Source organism: Tachysurus vachellii, chromosome 15 (assembly GCF_030014155.1).
Source record: "Tachysurus vachellii isolate PV-2020 chromosome 15, HZAU_Pvac_v1, whole genome shotgun sequence".
Lineage (NCBI taxonomy): Eukaryota > Metazoa > Chordata > Actinopteri > Siluriformes > Bagridae > Tachysurus > Tachysurus vachellii.
This window is the reverse complement of record NC_083474.1, coordinates 7717206-7733896: the sequence shown is the minus strand read 5'-3', so window position 1 is coordinate 7733896 and position 16691 is coordinate 7717206. Positions and strand designations below refer to the sequence as shown.

At 38.5% G+C, this 16691-nt stretch overlaps 2 protein-coding genes across 5 annotated transcripts in view; one reads left to right on the top strand and one right to left on the bottom strand.

Moving 5' to 3' along the window:
• Positions 1-183: 183 nt before the first annotated feature.
• Positions 184-7758, bottom strand: LOC132858518 (testis-expressed protein 12-like). Its single transcript, XM_060888897.1, has 5 exons — positions 7640-7758; positions 7182-7257; positions 1227-1338; positions 1011-1062; positions 184-328 (listed from the first exon to the last, which is right to left on the bottom strand). Exons 2-5 carry the CDS (start codon positions 7251-7253, stop codon positions 184-186), a joined length of 381 nt encoding a protein of 126 aa, XP_060744880.1. The 5' UTR covers positions 7254-7257; positions 7640-7758.
• An 8541-nt stretch (positions 7759-16299) lies between these two features.
• sorl1 (sortilin-related receptor, L(DLR class) A repeats containing) overlaps positions 16300-16691 on the top strand; it is a 68830-nt gene continuing 68438 nt past the window's right edge. For all 4 annotated transcript variants that reach the window (XM_060887623.1, XM_060887621.1, XM_060887622.1 and 1 more), the window contains exon 1: positions 16300-16600. In XM_060887623.1, the coding sequence (XP_060743606.1) occupies positions 16334-16600 (267 nt within the window). In that variant the 5' untranslated portion in view covers positions 16300-16333. The remainder of the gene's footprint in view (positions 16601-16691) is intronic.

Sequence of the window (16691 nt, the reverse complement as noted above, 5' to 3'; positions counted from 1 at the left end):
ACATAAGGCATCCAAACAGATTAATATCAAAGTAGGTTTAACACCTGAACATAACAAATATTATTAAAGAGTTACAGACAAACCTGCCATGAAAAACAAATGAACTTCCACAATGTTCAAAGATCAAACCTGAAACTAAACAAAGCTCCAATACTCTAAATGAATGAATTCTCTGTCTGATGACTAGCCCTGTAGTTTGTCTGAAATAATAGCCAAAGACTGTCTCAGGTGTTCCTTCTTTTCCTTAAGCTGTGATTCCAAGTTCATGGCCTCGGTCAGAATATCTGTCAGCTCCTGAATCTGTGATGCATCCACGGCGGCTCTCTCTCTGCAGACACGTTCAAATACAGGCAGAAGCCATCGGGTCAATGACGAGCAAACGAGTGACTGTACAAAGTTGTTGCTATAAAGGAGATACTGAAGATTATTGTGTACATGTCTATAAGGTACAGAATCGTTACTAATGCAAGACGTGCTAAAACGACTGGCAGAGGAAGAGGGGGAGTAATGGAGCGTCTGTACAGACACGCGTGTGCACCACAGTGACCTTGTTTTTCCACACAAATTAAAAGAAAAAGAAGAAATTATGGAGGAATGTCTCAAATGCCTTTTATATGGTTTACTAGTCTGAAGCTACTTGTACATTTCGCGGTGTGGTTGAATGCTTGAATCTGATTGGTCAGAAGGTGCGTTATTTTTGTACACCATCACAGCTGTATAATTCTAGCTGTAGATGAACAATTATTATTATTGTTGTTTAGATAGTAACAGCTTAGTTATGCCTAGTTGTTTAACAAAGTAATTCTAGTATATTACTAAATAGTAATAAATTATACAGTGAAACTGCTGCCAAATCACTGAGGTATAGCAGAACTGGATTATTCCTCATGTGTCTACTAATATCCGTACGTCATTTGTAAAAGCCTCTAGATTTAATTTAGTTTGAATTCAAATGATTTTAATAGGACCATTTACGGAGTATCTGATCTGATACAGTAGACGTCACCTACCGCAGCACCTCTGAGTATTTCGAGAACAGGAGATTGATGTCTCTGACAGCATCTGAATATGAATAAACAGGCATTTTAAAAGACTGAGTAGCTCATTGGTCATTGTGTTATTTATTTAAGCTAGTGTTCAGGAATCTACTCACATCTCAAAGCATAAGATAAAAAGAGCCAAATCCTTCTCATTAAACAAAACAGAAACGCTTATACTGTCTGTACCTGACCATGCTGTTTCAAACTCATCGGCTCCATCCGTAAGGAGTGATTTAGTACGAGACGCCTTCATCTTCTTTGCTGGAGAATCATCACCAAACCCAGCTGCATCTTCATCCTAGAAGTAAACAGCACATTCAGCTCAAAACGCAAAAGTTATGTGATTTAAATGACTATTGATTAAAATCGATATTTAAAATCAACTTTAGTGCAATTATGATACAGAGACCGCATTTTATTATATTTTCTATTCATTAAGAACGATTCTGAATTTTGGCTGAAGCAAATCCTACTTCACCCAAGTTGTGTATCATACTTATGTGTAATAATCTCTATGTTAATGTATACACCTGCTGAGACTAACATTTTATTAATTCCTTCAGTCATCTGTCGTAACGGCTTTCACTGGAACAATGTGCATCAGGCAGGAATGTAGACTTTTCTGTATAATCTCAGAGGAAACTTTCCCAGATTCAAAATTCTGCACAGCCATTCTACCTACTGGCATGGTTTTTGTGTTGGTGGGAAGAAATCCACAAGACCATGGAGGGAACATGCAAAACTCACAGACAGTAACTGGATCTTGGGTCTTTACCATGGACCTTGGAGTTGTGAGGTGGCAGTGCAACCACTTTATAGTCTATGTACTGTATGTGGACATCTGATTTCCACTAGATTTGTGTGTTGCTGAAGGGAATATGATTTGCATATTCAACCAGGCACTGATGTCGGAGTTTTAGTTCATCCCAGTTCAGTGCTGTTGAGGTCAGGGATCGAGCCACTTGAGTCTAGACTTGACAAACCGTTTGGCTTCATGGGATCTTCATGGGGCTCAGGATCACTATCATGCAGGAACATGTCTGAGCCCCTTAGTTCCGGTGAATATAAACCGCAATCTTTTGGCCATATAGCATATTTTATGACGAGAAAAGTACACTTACTTTGTATATTTGGCATTAAAAAAGACTCATTATTTGCTTTTTTATATCTGATAAAATGTGAGATTTCATACAAAGTGAAAAAAATCTGGTTGTTTTTTTCTAGAAAACTATTATTATTTTGGCTAAAACCTAATTCATTCTTACTCTATCCTGAAAAAAATGAAAGAAAAATGTAATATAGTATTTACAATGACCTTTTTAAAAAATAAATACACCATGATGCAACTAAGCAACATTTTTCACGTATGCATAATTAACACAGAGCAAAGCACTGCAGATGAAAACTACCTAAAATTACTCCTCAGACTTTTGAACAGAGTAAGAGGTGTTTTTTGACGTATTAGTTGTAACTGAAATGCATATCATAGTTATTATGTTAAATACTTGTCTGGGTTCATTTGAATTGGGAGTGTAATATATGTCTTAGTATTCATATTTTGATATGTTTTACACATATATAGCACTTCTTGTACACAACAGTGTGTAAATGCTTGATTATAAATGGATCCTCTCTTTAATGTTACCACAGGAACAACTAACGAATCTAACATCCATCTCATTTTGTCTACTGAAGCTGAAGTAACTCGCTAGTGTAACATCATTAAATCTCGATTAAATCTCTTGCAGGAGACAAAATACCTCCTTTGGTGATTTGGCACAAGGAGTGATTTATGACAAAAAGTGAACCTTTATGTTCTGTGATTTTAGGGGATGTGTTAATAAATTTGAATACATTTTTCGATTAAAAGATCACTTATTTTGTGTTAGGTGTCATTTCAGCCTGTTTAGCTGGATGTTAAGTGAGCGGCCAATTAAATTACAGTATTTATACAGCAGAGGTCATTAAGACGATCTTAATTGTTATTAGTGGCTCTCGTTGTCATTCTTCATGTGGAAAAGAAGAAAAATGGCAGACTCTTGATATTAAACCACATATAATACTCAGGGTCACAGACAGCCCGGAGTCCTTCCCGAGGATGAGGATGAGGCAGGAGGCAAACTAGATAGGGAACATTACTCTACACCAGAGGTGTCAAGTAACGAAGTACAAATACTTTGTTACTTTACTTAAGTAGAAATTTTGAGTATCTATACTTTAATAGATTAATTATTTTTTAGCATACTTTTTACTTCTACTCCTTACATTTTCACGCAATTATCAGTACTTTCTACTCCTTACTTTTTAAAAATAGCCTCGTTACTCCTATTTCATTCCGGCTTGTCATCATTCAAAAAAAACCTATCAAGATAAATTACGCCATCTGGATAGAGTGAATTTGATTATGGTTGGATGAGAAGTATAAACATGTACCATTCCGACACCCTATTGGTTTGTACGCGACCCATCGCACCTGCACATGACACAAATCACGTGACACTTCAGTTATCCAACGCTGGACATAGCAATGCTCAAAACCTAATGTCTCAACAACAGCACCAGCACCAGCCAGGATGTTGGTAGCCAGGAAGACCAACCAACCACAACCCTTATACTGTACATCCATGGCCGTACCTGGAAGAATTGTTTGAAATGGTTGGATGGAAAAATATGTCATTGCGCATGCGCTGTAAGCTACGTTTTGTTATTATCAGTCAATTATTTTCAAATTTGAAATTCGACTTTAGCCAAATGTTATGAGCTTAAATTTTTGCTATATTTGTAAGTTAATTGTGCAAAGCTATAGTTTTTGTTATTATCAGTCAATTATTAACAATATTGTAGTGACCTAGTAACATACTAATAATGATAAATTTGCAGTTTTTGCTGTGGCAAACTTGGGTAGATGCCAATGGTTTGCGTGCTACCAGTAGGCTATGATTCAACATTGCAAACTAGTTTGGTGGCTCGGTGTCAGATTTGAAATTCAACTTTAACCAAATGTTATCTGAGCTTATATTGGTACTATATGCAATATTTGTAAGTTAATTGTGCAAAGCTATAATCTACAGCTGGTTGATAAGGTATGTACTAAAGATAGTCATGATCCTGTCTGTGTATGAGAGTGCATGTGCGTGCCTGTATGGGGCCCTATCGGTCCTTGTAAAGAGGTAATAGACCCAACTATTAGCCAAATGCTGTTTAAAATGATTTTACTGCTAATTTTCAGTCATGCCAACAGCTGCTTGTGGTGCTAAAACATCTTTAAAGGATAGTTCACCCAAAAAGAAAAATTCTGTCCACGTTTTCTCATCCTCATGTTGTTTTAAATCTGTATGAATTTCTTTATTCTAATGAACTTCTTTTCCTCCTTGAAGAAGACCGGCCCTCTTGAAACGACCCAGCAGTTGGATGCGTACCTGGGGTGCCCAGGAGACACAGTAGAGGTACTGAAGTCCTTCCCAGCTGTGTGCCAGCTACCACTTAAGCTTAATACGGCTCTCCCTGCCTCAGCAGCCTGTGAAAGACTGTTTAGTGTTGCAGGGCTGATCTTCAGGCTAAGAAGAGCATGCATTGAACTTTAAGAACCAGCTGCTTTTGTGGATGAACAAAGCCTATTAATAACTCTTTGTCGCAGTGTTGATTACCCTTTTGTTGTTTAAGACCAATGTGTTTGTTTCAATAAACGTTATTGATGACATGCCTCTGAATTTTGACTTTTTGCACCACTACAATACTTATAGCCAACTAGTCATATCTTCCGCTCCATGAAACACAGATCAGTAGTACATATATGGTTCTTTAATGTATTTGCATTGTACTAAAATGCGTTCTTTTTCAATGGGCATATACAGTATGTGGCTGAAAAAGGTAGCCTAGTGCATCCCAAATTTTTCAACATTATCATATTAATATAACAGGTTTCTTCAAGTTAAATTCAAGTCTTTTTAAGACCTTTTTAAGACATTCATTCATTCATCTTCTACCGCTTATCCGAACTACCTCGGGTCACGGGGAGCCTGTGCCTATCTCAGGCGTCATCGGGCATCAAGGCAGGATACACCCTGGACGGAGTGCCAACCCATCGCAGGGCACACACACACTCTCTTTCACTCACACAATCACACACTAGGGACAATTTTCCAGAGATGCCAATCAACCTACCATGCATGTCTTTGGACCGGGGAGGAAACCGGAGTACCCGGAGGAAACCCCCGAGGCACGGGGAGAACATGCAAACTCCACACACACAAGGTGGAGGCGGGAATCGAACCCCGACCCTGGAGGTGTGAGGCGAACGTGCTAACTACTAAGCCACCGTGCCCCCCCTTTTTAAGACAATTTAAATAAAAAATTAATACCTATTTCACGTCCCTACCAGCAAAGAAAAACAAAATCCTTGAACTTGTGTTCATTTATTTTTCAAATGTGGAATGGGTAAAAGATAAGCCAAGCAGTGTGAAAAATAAAAACATTTCAGTAGGCCACAAGAAAGTTTGCCGAACAATGTTAAGTTGTTTTTTAACATGAGCTAGCTACTTATTCCATACTGGGAATATGGGGAACTGAGAGACCCCTGAACAATAAACATCGAAAATCAGAACTCAACAATAAATTAAATTAAATTAAGAAACACAGTTGGTGTGGACCCAAAAGCTGTGCGCAGATCCACTCTAGTTGCGGCCATAGCTGGAGGGTCTGCAGCGCTAGCAGCAAGCTGGCTAACATTAGCGCCTGTTGCCGCTTCAGGCACGTTAGCAGATAGCTGGCTAACATTAGTTGGTTGAAACACGCAGGCGATGGAAGGAGTTTGTTTTTGTCCATTGAGAGCGTTTATGTGCTTGGACGACTTGGCATGAGACTCTAATGCATTCATTCCCATTGTACCTAGCTGAATCCTTTTTTTTTGCATATGGTGCAAAAGGCCAATGACGAAAAGAGTTTTTATCCAGCCACGCTTCATTAAATTTACATTTCCCCATAACCTCAGAATGAAATTGGTAGCTAGCTAACGTAAAAACAAACTTTAAAAATATAACTGCGTGCGTCAGTCAACCTTTCCTGTGGAATGCTGAGATTTTCATTGATTTCTCGCGCTTCTCCTTTGCTTGTTATGTTGTGTTGTGTTGTGTTGTAGTCTATAGCTGTGGTGTCGTAGCACGTGATCTTCCTTTACTAAAGGCATCGCGTGTTCGCAGTATTTTGTACGGTGACCCGGGGCTGCGTTGCGTTCTCAATTATTGGTTCCGCCACTCTTTTATACTACGTCATTTAATCAAAATAATCGTGGTTGACAAATGAAACTTTTGAGGAAAATTACAATATGGAGAAGTTACATACAGCACAATTTTTAAGACCCAGACATCAAAATTCAAGACTTTTTAAAGACTTTTTAAGGTATTATTTTCCAAATTAATAAATTTAAGACTTTTTAAGACCCCACGGGAACTCTGTATAACATTATAGTCATTATGACATTTAGAAATATGTTTTTTGAGGAGGTTTGGTAGTGCATAATAGGCCCCTGTGGCACAGCCTAAGCTTTTGTCCTTAATGGCATTTTTTCCTTGCATTTATACATTTAAAGTAGTTTTGAAACCAGTACTTTTACACTTTTACTTGAGTAAAAAGCTCGAGCTGATACTTCAACTTCTACAGAAGTATTTTTAAACCCTAGTATCTATACTTCTACCTGAGTAATGAATGCGAATACTTTTGACACCACTGCTCTACACACACACGTTATAGACAATTTGGAGACGCTAATTAGCCTACAGCGGGATGTGGTAGCCTAGTGGTTAAGGTGTTGGACTACCAATCCCCTGAGCAAGGCCCTTAACCCTCAATTGCTCAGTTGTATAAAAATGAGATAAAATGTAAGTCGCTCTGGATAAGGGTGTCTGCTAAATGCTGTAAATGTAAATGTACAGCGTGTACCTTTAGACTTTGGGAGGAAAACCTGATGGAAACCCCTTAAGCATAGGAAGAAAATGCAAAGTCTACATTGAGGAGGTGTGAATCGATCCCCGACCCTGAGGCACGAGGCACGCGTGCCAAAAATGAGTCAAATTCCAGTTCAAAACTTAGAAACAGTTTGCATGTGATGTCCGAATTCTGATGTCTAGTCTGATTATGATTTACCTCTGGCACTTTCAGCTTTGTTCCATTAACAATTGTCCCTCTCAATGTCATCAGTGATCCTTTACCAGTCATTGTCCTGTTTGGGAGAAGAACACTTAAAAAAAAGAAATAAATAAAAGGCATTTATCAGTTGACATTCTCTTCTACTGAAGCAGATTTGCATGTAATACAGAATGTCTTTTTACAGCTAAAAAAAATGGACCCATTCTCTATTGGATACTGATTTACTGTCTAACTTTTTTCTTGCACTTGTATCTTTGTTTATATGAATTAGATACAGAAAAAAACAGGGCAAGGTATTCAATTAACAATCTTGAACTTAATATATCTAATATATGAATTAAATACAACTTCAGCTAGCTAATTAGCTACTAGGCTAAATTTCATGCTAACAGCTAACGTTCGTGTTTGTTAAGGTAATTTGTCTCAAAATGTAGAAAACTCGAAATGGAAATTACCTCAAAAATGTAAATATTCAACGTAAAACGTAAGAACTACTGAGTAATATAGAATATACTCAAAATTAGCTATTTATCTGTAACTGGTTAAACTACTGGTTAACACCTGCCCTTTCAGGTGTGTCGGATCATTTGATTCAACTCACCGATAAGAACCGACTCTTACGGCTCCCATACAAATCAGTGCCATTTGATATTAACTTGGAACCCTATTCGATATCCTTTGCATATGGTAACATTTATTTGCATTGTATTTTCTGAATACGCATTTAAAAATAATCATTAAATTAGCAAGGGTTTAAATTTGTGCATTGACAAACACAGTTAGCATTCCTGTATTCATTTTAGCCTTATTTTAGTGTCTATGCTTCTTTTTAGGATTTATTTTGATTTATTCGTTCATTATTAACTTTAAGAAATAGCTCAAATGTTGAAAAGTGATCACATTATACAATACTAACTACAAGGCCTGCATCTACAAAACATAATGAACGCTCAAATAAAAGAACCGGCAAAAAGAGCCGACTCCTTCGCGAACACCCTACTTTAAATCCGAGTTTAACGTAAACAAGTCTGTTTTATTTACCTTGTCTGTAATGTTAATGCGCTGTTCTTTACTCAAACAGGGTCTTTTTTGTCTTTTTAATTGATAACCACTATGCAATAAATAAATAAATAAATAAATAAATAAATAAATGCACGAGCCACATGTTTATTAATTGCCTGTTTCTCCTTTGTTTAATAAAAAGTGAGATCTAATGATTACTGACTCAACTCCTCACTGGCAAATATTGCACAAACGATGTAAATACGGATATATAAACTGAAACGAATCGCACGAGCGCTCAATTTTGTTTGTCGTTTCCACACTGCTGTACTGCATATAGCCGTGAGGGGACGCTGTTTACCACACGACTGTAACGACTGTATGTTTCTTCCTTTCAAATTTAATTTACGACTCTTAAAGTCAATTTTTAACTGGTTACCATATTTCATCGTGTTCTCTATATGAGCAGTTTATTATTGCAGTGGTTGATCCTGTCATCATTTGTAACATAATGATAATATTTGCTACCATGCAATGTCTATTTATGACCCATATATTTGCATTTGTATGAAATAAATACAAAATTGTAGATGTAAATGCAAACAAGGAAAAACACAATAATTTGTATAACACTGTAATATGTAAGATAAGAGATAAGAGCTTTATGGTCATTATACATGTATAGTATATAAAATTCAATTTATTTGTATAGCGCTTTTAACAATTCCCATTGTCTTGAAGCAGCTTTACAGAAGTATGGAAACAGAAGAGAGAATATATATATATATATATAAGAAGAAGAAGAAGAAGAAGAAGAAGAAATGAGGATAAAAATAAATAAATAAATATATACAATTAAAGTTTAAATTTCATTCATTCATCTTCTACCGCTTATCCAAACTACCTCGGGTCACGGGGAGCCTGTGCCTATCTCAGGCATCATCGGGCATCAAGGCAGGATACACCCTGGACGGAGTGCCAACCAATCGCAGGGCACACACACACTCTCATTCACTCACGCACTCACACACTACGGACAATTTTCCAGAGATGCCAATCAACCTACCATGCATGTCTTTGGACCGGGGGAGGAAACCGGAGTACCCAGAGTAAACCCCCGAGGCACAGGGAGAACATGCAAACTCCACACACACAAGGCGGAGGTGGGAATTGAACCCCCAACCCTGGAGGTGTGAGGCAAACGTGCTAACCACTAAGCCACCGTGCCCACCAAGTTTAAAATTAATTAAAAAAATTATTAACTTAAAATTTAAAATACTATATATCTATCCCTATCAAAAAAATGAGCAAGCCGGAGGTGATGGCAAGGAAAAACTCCCTGAGATGATATGAGGATAAAATCTTGAGAGGAACTCCTCATCCTCATTTGGGTGACACTCTACAGTAAATAGTGTAAATGTAAATAATGTCCTTTCTACAACTAAAATGCTTTCATAATTTCATTTTTAGAAAAAAAGACCAGGTTATTAGGTAGTACTTAAGACTAGTACTCCTAAGATCCAAGAAACATTTCATGAATAAACTAGCTGGTTTCAGTGGCTAGATTAACAAAAAAACAGAGATCCGAACACGCTATTCTATCACAGTTCAGTAGTGAGGACTTTATGAGATTCTTCACTAAAGAAAAAAATTTAAAGCATCAGGAACTAAATAGTTGACGTTCAACATATGAGAGCACCTTGTGACCCAGTCTCACCTAAAGCTCTACACTCAGAAACTACAGAGCTTTACAAGTACAGGACAGGAAGAATTAGATAAGCTTATTACTACAGCTAAATCAACATCTTGTTCTCTAGACCCCATTCCAACTAAATTACTGAAAGAAGTGTTACATAAAACTGAGCCTCTTCTTAATATTAACTCCTCGCTCACTTTACGTCCCTATATCTTTCAAGTTGGCAGTTATTAGGCCAATCATTAAGAAACAGAATTTAGATCCCAACAAACTATCAAATTACAGACCTATTTCACATCTTCCGTTTATGTCTAAAGTACTAGAAAAGGTTGTGTCTGTTCAACTGAGCTCCTTCTTACAGGAGAACAATATCTTTGAAGAGTTTTAGTCAGGTTTCAGGCCTCATCATAGAACAGAAACTGCACTTGTAAAAGTTACAAATGACTCGTTCCTAGCCTTGGACCAAGACTGCATGTCCCTATTAGTTCTACTTGACCTTAGTGCTGCACTCGACACTATAGATCACAACATTCTCCTAGATCGCTTTCAAAATTACACAGGTATTCATGGACAGGTTTTAAGTTGGTTTAGATCCTACCTGTCTGAGCGACACCATTTTGTACAATTAAATGGTGAATCCTCCAGTTTGTTGCCAGTTAATTATGGGGTCCCTCAAGGATCAGTTCTAGGACCTCTGCTTTTCTCGATATACATGCTTCCATTAGGGAACATTATTAGAAGACATGGGATTAATTTCCACTGTTATGCTGACGATACACAGTTATATATCTCATCAAAACCAGATGAAATAGCTAAATTGTCCAAATTAACTGAGTGTGTTAGAGAGATAAAAGATTGGATGAGCTGTAATTTTCTGTTGTTAAACTCCGGAAAAACCTGCCATGAGACCAGGGTGTTATATTAGACAGCAACTTGTCTTTTGAAAATCATATCGCCCATACTACAAAAACAGCCTTCTTTCACCAAGCTGAGAAACATCCTATCTGTATCTGATGCTGTATTTAGCTCCCAAACTTTGGTAGAGTCTCCCTGATAGTGTTCGGGGCTGACACACTTTCCCAGTTTAAATGTAGATTAAAAACTCATCTCTTTAGTCAGGCGTACCCATAATACATCCCATAAAAATGTGCACTATTACATCAGACTTGCAAATATTATGAACAGCAGCTACGTTAATTCCTCTCCACTGCTTCTCTCTTTCTACCCATCCCGAGGCATCCAGAAATTGTACCAGCTCTGATTGTCTTCCGTGCAATGAAGACTGAGATGAGGCCGACTCTGTGAGAATCCTGAGGCATCTACAGATCTACCAGCTCCAGTTGGACTCTGTGATACTAAAGAGGAGATGTGAACTCCATGTAGTCTTTTACATTAATACAACATTTGACTGTATACAGTATTTATAATCACACCCTCCACTGTCAACCATATCAGTCTGGTTCCTCTCAAGGTTTCTTCCTTTACCATTCAAGGTTGTTTTTCGAGTTTTTCCTTGTCACTGCTGCCTGAGTCACCTCAGACTTGTTCATTGGGGATAAATACATACACATTTAAATATATCTAATAATAATCTTGATTTTTGTATTCTATTAATCTTTATATTATTCTTTATGTTAACCTTTGTTCTATGTTTATGTTCTGTAAAGCTGCTTTGAGACAATGTCAATTGTAAATTGAATTGAATTGAATTGAATTGAATTGAATTGAATTGGTTTGATGACAAATTCAATTCACTACTGAAATGGTCAAATGTTGCTCTTTTTCCCTTTTATTCCTGTCAATATTTTAACAACCAGTCCATTTTATGCTAACAGAGTTTCAGCCCTATGAGTACGGTCTTGATACAGAAATTATATAAGAATCAAATTTGTGTTACTCAGTAATACATAAGGCTCACATAGTAACATTAAAATCTATATAAAGTATTCAGTATGGTACATCTTCAGGATACGTTTATGATTGTGAGTGTAAAAATCCGGTTATAGGTATAGTTTGTATTACAAAGCTTGATTAATGGCATAGCATTATTTTGGACAATTTATAACATATTCAGTAAACACTTTTTTTATCCTGGTCATTGTTGTAGTGGATCTATAGTCGATCCTGGGAACGCTGGTGAATGAGAGGCATAGAGTAGATTCTCATTCTCATTTTATATTATATGAAGGAAACCAAAAGGTTCCAGTGAAAAGACAAGATACACAAGCAGAAATCTCACGATTGAATCTTGGACCATGAAGCTGTGATGTCACCATACCCACTGGATGGAGCCTAAATGCATGTGGGAACATAATTTGTGACAGCTGAGGTAGCAGCATGCCCATTTCTTGCTATAAGCGGCATAAGCAGTTGCATGGGAGAAAGAGTGCCGAGTAGCAGGATAGGAATTCTATCCTAGAGCCAGTAATTTAGATCTGTTGTTTGTTATGCTGTAGGAGACATTTTGTTGTGCATGATTTGTGTCCACTTGTCCCCTTAGAGGGAAAGGCTCACTGCAAATCAATACAAAGTTACCCTAATTTAATTTTGCTTTAACCTTTATCCTACAATGTGAAACATTTCTATTGTGATGGGAATGGTCACAAACAATCCCAATGAAATGCCTCACAAAGCATAACACAGCCACCAGTTTTCCTTGAATCTTGTGTGTCTTTGCTTATGTAGTGCATTTAGAAATTTCATTTCAATTACTTTACTGTAACAATTGTTTGCAACATATAGTGGACTGATATTGTAGGCTTTGCTTTATTCTTAAGCGTGGTGTAAAGGTGTGTTAATAAACAGCAGAAAAATGAGTAGTGAGTCTGCTTATGCTTTGACTGCCGTATACTGAAATAGTTTTCAAAGGAGACATTATCTTGCATAATTTAACACAGTTCCCTGTGCCCTTTAAAAGACATCTGTGAAGAGGGCAATAAAATTCACCCTTAATTAAGCTTTAGTATGGGAGGTAATTTTGTATGCTAATGACCTTTGCTCATTGGTCATCCAGCAGGGGGTGGAACTGAACATTCATTTGGTTAGTTCAGCAATGTTAACAGTGGCAGATTGAAACTGTGAGACTAAAGACAATACAACAAAAATCCAGCTTGGCATTGGTTGAGGAAGGTCATGGAATGATTCCATTGTAAAATATGATATCAATAATTTGGATCCTTTAAAAACAAAATTAGATTAAGGAAATAACAATCCTGAGGTTAGGTTATAGCCTGTGTGTAAGTTTCTCTGAATGTCTGCAGGGGTTTACTCAGGGTTCTCCGTTTTCTTCCCAGCTCACAAAAACATACCAATAGGTGAATAGGTGGATATGTGTTTTTGCATAATGTCCTGAGTTTCCCTGTCCACCATCAAAAGTGCCTACAACAGGTACATGAACATCAGAACTGGGCCATAGAGCAATGGAAGATGGTGACCTGGTCTGATGAATCACATTTTCTTTTTCATCATGTGCTTGGCCGGGCGCAAGTACGTACTTAACTGGGGAAGAGATGGCACCAGAATGCACTATAGCAGTGTTACTCATTGCGCGGCTCACGAGCCTCCTGCGGCTCGCCAAGCTTTAATATGCGGCTCGCATGGCAGTAAATAATACGATGATAGGATCATGTGGTTAAAATTTATTTTTCATTAAAATAACATTAAAAACAATCAGGGAAGCATAGAAAAACGAATGTGCTCTATTACAAATAATAATATATATTTATATATATTATTTGACCCGTCACTGACTCACTGCGTTCTGCGCAATAGCCAGTTTTTGGCTAGTTTGTGTTTCATGCTAGTTAACAACTTGTGTTTACTGTACACACAGACTAAAAAATGGATCGATTTCTTATCAAACAATCCCGCGCACAAAATGAACAGCAACAAATCAATGTGACAGTGACAAAAGAGGTAACTGATGGGGAGCATGCATCATCTGTAACTCGAGTAATTATTGTATTGCAATATTGTACATTGTATTTAAGCAGATAAGCTATTTAAGACTGAATAACTTGGCATACTTTGCGGTGAAAGTGGCTCTCCTATTGACTTTGTCCTATCAGTGTGGCTCACATGAAAAAAATAGTGAAGACCACTGCACTATAGGAAGAAGGTGTGCCAACAGAGGCAGTGTGATGCTCTGGGCAATGTTCTACTGGGAAATATTGTGTCTTGGCCTTCATGTGAATGCTATTTTAACACGTACCACCTAAGTGAGCACTGTTGCAGACAAAGTACACTCCATCATGGCAATTAGTCATTAATAGCTGTGGCCTCTTTCAGCAGGATAATGCACCCTGCCACACCGAAAAACTGTTCAGAAATGGTTTGAGGAACATGACAAAGACCTGACGGTATTTACTTGGCCTCCAGAGCATATGTGGGATGTGCTTGACAAACAAGTTCAATCCACAGAGGCTCCACTTCACATGGAGCTGCATGTACACGTTGGGTTCGCTGCACTTGGATACAAATGTAGGTTCGCAAAGCCATGAGCATTAACAGTAAAGCAACATTCGCCATTGTTGATGTTGTGTTTGTGTTTGCCGCTGCTGCGCTAACGTTGCTGGGAAAGATGAGACTTATACAGTGACGTAAGACGTGGCACTGTGATGACTCTCTATCCCATGGAAAGGCGAACCGGTTCTTAGAAGGCTTGCCAGTGGAACCAACTTTGAACCAGCACCAGCACTAGCTCTGAACCAGCACACGGTTTTTTCTGGTGGAAAGGGGGCATTATAGGACATAAAGGATCTGCTTCTAACATCTTGGTGCCAGATACCACAGCACACCTTCAAACGCCTTATGGAGTCCTTTAATCAATGGATCAGAGCTGTTTTTATGGCGCAAGGGGAGCTACACAATATTAGGCAGGTTTTAATGTTATGGTGGACTACTTAATGTTATGGAATGCTGCTACTTCTTAAATCAAGCATATTTTAATTAGCTGAAATGTTTTAACTTAATATTTATTTTCTGTTTGTTGGAACTGAATCTACATTTATGAATACCATGACTTGTTTCTTAGTGTTTATGTTTAATTTATTATTAGAAATCGAGTTTGTCGACAGCTGAATGTCACACCCATATGTCCCATTCCAAATTTAAATCTGACACTGATAGTAGGTGAGGAGTCCTGGGGTGCAGTCGGTTTTCCAGTTCATCCCAGACGGGTTCAGTAGTTTTGAGATCAGTGCTCTGTGCAGGACACTTGAGTACTTCCACTCAAACTCGTTAAACCATGTCTTCATGGATCTTGCTTTATGCACAGGGACACTGTCATGCTGGAACAGATTCGGGCCTCTTAGTTTCAGTAAAGGGAAGTTGTAACACAACAGCAACAGCTTTCAATAGACTTTGGTGTGGCCTCTGTTGGGTGGGAATAAAAAAATTTGAACCCTGGTGTATGAAGGTGATGGGACTTACAGTATTTACATATAGTATTGACACTGGTCGGTTGGCGCTGTTTTTTGTTTACAGTCTTTTGTGTATTTTGTATTGTAACCTTTTGTCTGCACTGTCTTTTGTCCTGCACTGTCTTGTCTGTCTTGTTCTGCACTGTTTGCACCAGGTTGCACGGTTGCACTTTATGTGGTAAGGACTACTTATTAAGTCCTAGCACTGTCTTTGTTTTATGTAGCACCTTGAGCCTGGAGAAACGTTGTCTCATTTCACTGTGTACTGCAACAGCTATATATGGTTGTAATGACAATAAAAGCTTCTTGACTTGACTTGACTTGACTTGACTTGACTTGACTTGACTTGACTTGGGAGAGGAAGCGGTTAGTTTAGGTGTGTTTTGGGTGGTTTATTAAAAAATGTTGGTTATTTTGTTTACTGCGGTTAATGTTGGGATTAGATTTAGGTGTAACGTTGATTATCCAGAGTGCATGGTCACTTAGCGATTAGCATGTTTGTTTTGCACCTGAGTTTGCATGTTCTCCTCGTGCTTCAGAGGAATTTCTCTTCTGTGTGCTCTACTTTCAAAGTGCAAAGACATGTGTGCTAACCCGATTGTCATCTCTAGATTGTTTGTAGGGTGTGTGTGTGTATATTTGTTTGTGCCTTGCGATGGGTTGGCACACATTATCCATGGCTCGGTGTCCTTTGCCTTAAGCTTCATATCCCTGGGATAGTCTCCAGGTTCCTCATGACCCTGTCTGAGGAAAAAGGTGTACACTAATTAGCTAAATGACTAATTATGTCAGTGAACGGTATACACAAGTATTGTGTGTGTTTCTCCTGTAACCTGTCTGTCTGTCTGTCTGTCTGTATTTATGGTGTAGACAAAATTCACAATACAAAGGTGTTCAGTGTTATCAGAGCGGTCCTGCCGCTCGAGGCGCTCTTACACACACACACACACACTCACACTCACACTCACACACTCCAAAACCACATACACACACGCGCACACTCGCTCAAGCGCGCACACACACAAACAAACATGGCGGCCAGGCAGACGGGTAAGATGCTCGCTGTGGGTCGTTGCGCTGTGTATGTGCTGTTATTGCTCGTTCCCGGGTCACTTTGCTCCACACTCCGGCTTCACCGGGATCACACGTTTATGCTGCCGCAGGACAGAGGCTTTTCTGTCGTCAGTGCGTTTAAGCAGCTCTCGGAGAGAAGCGCGGAGCAGCACAGCGACAGCCAGCATCGACACCGCGCTCGGAGGAGCAGCACCGATACAGACGTGCCAAAGGTTTACGGACGGGTAAGACTTTAGAGTTTGCCTTTTAATTCTGTGCACGATCAAAAGGGAAGAACGAAACATTTCAACCTCCTCCATCAAGGATCAATCTGTG

Coding starts and splice junctions, on each gene's coding strand:
- LOC132858518 (XM_060888897.1), bottom strand. CDS start 7,253: ATGACTGGTAAAGGATCACTGATGACATTGAGAGGGACAATTGTTAAT. Junction 1,339..7,181: donor CAAAGCTGAAAGTGCCAGAG/GTAAATCATAAT, acceptor GTTTACTTCTAG/GATGAAGATGCAGCTGGGTT. Junction 1,063..1,226: donor GTTTGAAACAGCATGGTCAG/GTACAGACAGTA, acceptor ATTCATATTCAG/ATGCTGTCAGAGACATCAAT.